The following is a 3956-nucleotide window of genomic DNA, read 5'->3' on the forward strand; positions in this document are numbered from 1 at the left end:
TAAAACATCTGGATCAAGGTTGGGCTTTTTTAGAAGAGGTTTTATTACAGCTACTTTAAAGTGCTGTGGTACATAGCCACAACACATCTTGATGATCTGCAAGACTTTTGGGACAACATTCTGTGGACCGATGAGACAAAAGTGGAACTCTTTGGAAGGTGTGTGTCCAAGTATATCTGGCGTAGAAGGAACACTGCATTTCATAAAAAGAACATTATACCAACAGTAAAATATGGTGGTGGTAGTGTGATGGTCTGGGGCTGTTTTGCTGCTTCAGGACCTGGAAGACTTGCCGTGATAAAAGGAACTATGAATTCTGCTGTCTACCAAGAGATCCTGAAGGAGAATGTCCGACCATCTGTTTGTGTACTCAAGCTGAAACGAATTTGGGTTCTGCAGCAGGACAATGATCCTAAACACACCAGCAAGTCCACCACCGAATGGCTGAAGAAAAACAAAATGAAGACTTTGGAGTGGCCTAGCCAAAGTCCTGACCTGAATCCTATTGAAATGTTGTGGTATGACCTTAAAAAGGCCGTTCATGCTCGAAAACCCTGTAATGTAACTGAATTAGGACAATTCTGCAGAGATGAGTGGGCCAAAATTCCTCCAGGACGCTGTAAAAGCCTCATTGCACGTTATCACAAACGCTTGGTTGCAGTTGTTGCTGCTAAGGGTGGCCCAACCAGTTATTAGGTTTAGGGGGCAATCACTGTTTCACCGATGGCCATGATGGTTTGGATTTTTTTCACCTTTAATAATAAACACCTTCATTTACAAATTGCATTTTGTGTTTACTTGTGTTGTCCTTGACTTTTGTTTAAATTGGTTTGATGTTCCGAAACACTTAAGTGTGACAAACATGCAAAGGAACAGGAAATGAGGAAGGGGGCAAACACTTTTTCACACCACTGTATTTGTTTTTTGAATGTTATTCGATCATTATGACAATTAGGCATGTGCAAAAAAAGTATTTAGGAAATGTCACGGCAGGTGGGAAACGGCAGACACAATTATGGGATAATTGAACATTCTGGATCACAACGTTAAATTGCATGGGCTATAGCGTTTATAGTGTTAACCTAATACTTGGCAATTACATGCAGTGACTCATTACAAAACCCATTCTGTCACGCTCAAAATACATAAATATATCATTTCCAAGTGCATTGTTGAAGATTTCATACATGCATGAGTCATCTATGGTCCAACAGAAATGTGAAAGTACATTGTAATTTCTGACATTTATGACAACAACATGTATGATCATTTCACAGTTGTGTAAATGAATGAACATACCATATGTACATGCATAAACCATCAGTTAGCCAGTTTAATGACTGGACAGACCAAATGCGCAATGATGGAAGCCTCCTGGTTGAACTTTTTACCCATCACATCGTTTTGGGGAACGGAACATTTTCACAAACATATTCAACTACTATTTCACCCACATCTGATGCATGATGTTGTCCCCATAACTCATCATGCCATCTTTATCCATGCCATCTCCTTCCAAATTTCCTCCCATCATCTTCCTCACCTACCTCCGTCCTTCCCCCTCCCCCTGGGGTCTGGAACGGGTCAACTACCCGCGATGTGGTCTTTGCCCTCTGTGGTAGGTACTTCCATTCTCCAACGGACACTAAGGAGCTGCTCTACGACCCAGCATCTGTGATGAATGGTGAGACGCTCAAGTTCTGCCTAAAGGAGGCCTGGTGCAAGCTCTCCTTCTTCGTCCTCTCCTTCTTCTACTATCTCTACTGGTGAGCATGTGGCAGGCGGTGTGGGACAATAACAGGATTACATGTAAAGAGATTACATAAATTTGATTATAACAGAGTCAAACATTATAACATCAAAGTGAAGCTAATTTTTAAAAGAAATTTCACTTTGACCAGGAATTGAAGGGAAACAGTGAAAATGTAAAACTAGGAAATATTTGTTTCCATCCCTTTTTCTATCATATGATTAATTAACTTGGTTTAATTCTCCAGCTCTGAAGTGTTGTGAGTGCAAATCATTGAATAAAGTAACAATTTCTTTGACAATCACATGCAAGTAATTTCACATACTGTAGATCTGTCAGATTATTTAATTTTATGCCCGCTACTGCTAATGCATGTGATGTTGAGAGAATTTGATTCTTTACGTCATCGGCAAGCACTACCAGGTGGATAAAAGAGGGAGAGAAAAAAACATTTTTACTCTTATTTTTATACATAAATTAATTCTGTAAATCATGGTATTTTCAAATAGCATTTTTTCTTTGCCTGTAATTTTTTTTTCAATTTGTTCAATGTTTTTCTGTTACATGATAATAACAATGCACACAATGTTGCTGTCCTTGTCATATAATGCTGTTATTAATCACTCCGGATTCTTGTTCCATGTGTCATCTGGGTGCTGCAGTGTGTGGAACCTGGATATATCCCTCTAATAGGTCTTATCAATGGAAACACTTAAAGGTACAATCCTTTTTTTCACCTTATTTTATATGGCAGTATATTGAGACAGAATAGTTTTATGTTCAAGGAATTTTTACACCTATTGTCTTCCTCATGGCCACTACACTTAATCTTGATCTGTTTAGGGGCAAGTCTGTTATTAATGTGTCATGAAGGACTGTTGTGATCATATGGATTGAATCTTTACACTGATTTTGAGGTTTTAATTGAGCCATGTTGGTTACAGATTGTAGTTTCTATTGTCCAGACATGGCAGCATAATGGCAAAGAAGAGGATTTTTAAAGAAGGAAAGATTCCATTATTTAAAAAGGATTGCAGCTTTAACTTGGAGTTGTTCTTGTATGTGTGATAGTGCTGTGAGTAAACATTTACCATATTCTAGATGATCCTATGCTTGTTGAGAAGTGATTTGCTGTTTTAAGGCAGTAGGTGCTTTGTTAATAGTAATGCAAATCTGTTTATCACAGCAATACCACACATGTAGGAAAGCAACACCATGTGGTGAGTGTTATTATTTTACACAAAACAAGGTCCAAACCTTTTTTTGATAAAAGTAGCATTGGCTTAACCTTACATTACATCCTAAAATCAACATGTACCAGGGAGATAGGTTATTGTTAATGCAAATCTTTTTTCAAGATAGTTCAAAGATGAGGTGTATTGTTTAAATGTACAATAGGAAATGTTTCTGTCGCTAAGGGTCTCTTAATCAAAACGACATAAATATGCAGTTTGGTGCCACTGTGGTATAGCCTGGGATCAGGGGAGTTGTTGTCTTCACCACCATTGCCATCATTGCAGTCAGTTTTTCCAAATTAGGATTCTTTAAATGTTAATCGTCTAGAAGGTTTTTCCCCTCCAAAACAAAAATACATGGTGGTTAAATCCAGCCCAGTCTCATGGCAGTTCGGGAAGTGGTCTTGCTATTTAATCTATTTATTTGTGTTGTCTCCAAAGGTTCTTATAGGTTGCTCAAGCCACTGCAATTAACTAACCCTTAGGGCTTGTTTTCCTGGCCCTTAAATAATATCCTAAAATAGCAATATCAACAACTTACCAAGTGCCCTGATCAATGAGAAGAGAGCTGTTGTGAACAGGCGTGGCTGGGTTTGTTTCTGGCTCTAGGGCTATTCAGTCCGGTGCCGTTTTCGAGTGAGCAGGGTAGGCGTTCGGAGGATGACAGAAGCTAGGCAAATCTCTTTGACACCAGCTTAAACAGTCCTCAGTCATTCCTGTTAAGGTAATACCCATAGGCTTAGAGGATCGGACCCTTTAAACGGAGAGCTGGTCCAGTACCCCCTGAACAGGAGGAAAAAAGGGAACTTACAACAGGGACATGATTTTCTCATTTTTTTCATGGTGGTGAGCACAAATTTTAGTGTTATTTAACGTATTTCAATAGGAAGCATCTTTCGTGATAACAACACAATTACCGTAGCGAGTAGTATTGAAAATTTGTGTAAGAAGGTTTGGCGGGGGGGGGGGGG

General features: G+C 39.1%; 1 protein-coding gene across 3 annotated transcripts in view; it reads left to right on the plus strand.

Moving 5' to 3' along the window:
• cnih3 (cornichon family AMPA receptor auxiliary protein 3) overlaps positions 1–3956 on the plus strand; it is a 107851-nt gene that overhangs the window by 86130 nt on the left and 17765 nt on the right. Inside the window, exons 5-6 of one of the 3 annotated variants that reach the window (XM_034899833.1) lie at positions 1620–1766; positions 2413–2468. In XM_034899833.1, the coding sequence (XP_034755724.1) occupies positions 1620–1766; positions 2413–2440 (175 nt within the window). In that variant the 3' untranslated portion in view covers positions 2441–2468. The remainder of the gene's footprint in view (positions 1–1619; positions 1767–2412; positions 2469–3956) is intronic. The other 2 variants (XM_034899836.1, XM_034899835.1) reach the window with 2 other exon arrangements.

Source organism: Etheostoma cragini, chromosome 18 (assembly GCF_013103735.1).
Source record: "Etheostoma cragini isolate CJK2018 chromosome 18, CSU_Ecrag_1.0, whole genome shotgun sequence".
In the NCBI taxonomy this organism is placed as follows: Eukaryota; Metazoa; Chordata; class Actinopteri; order Perciformes; family Percidae; genus Etheostoma; species Etheostoma cragini.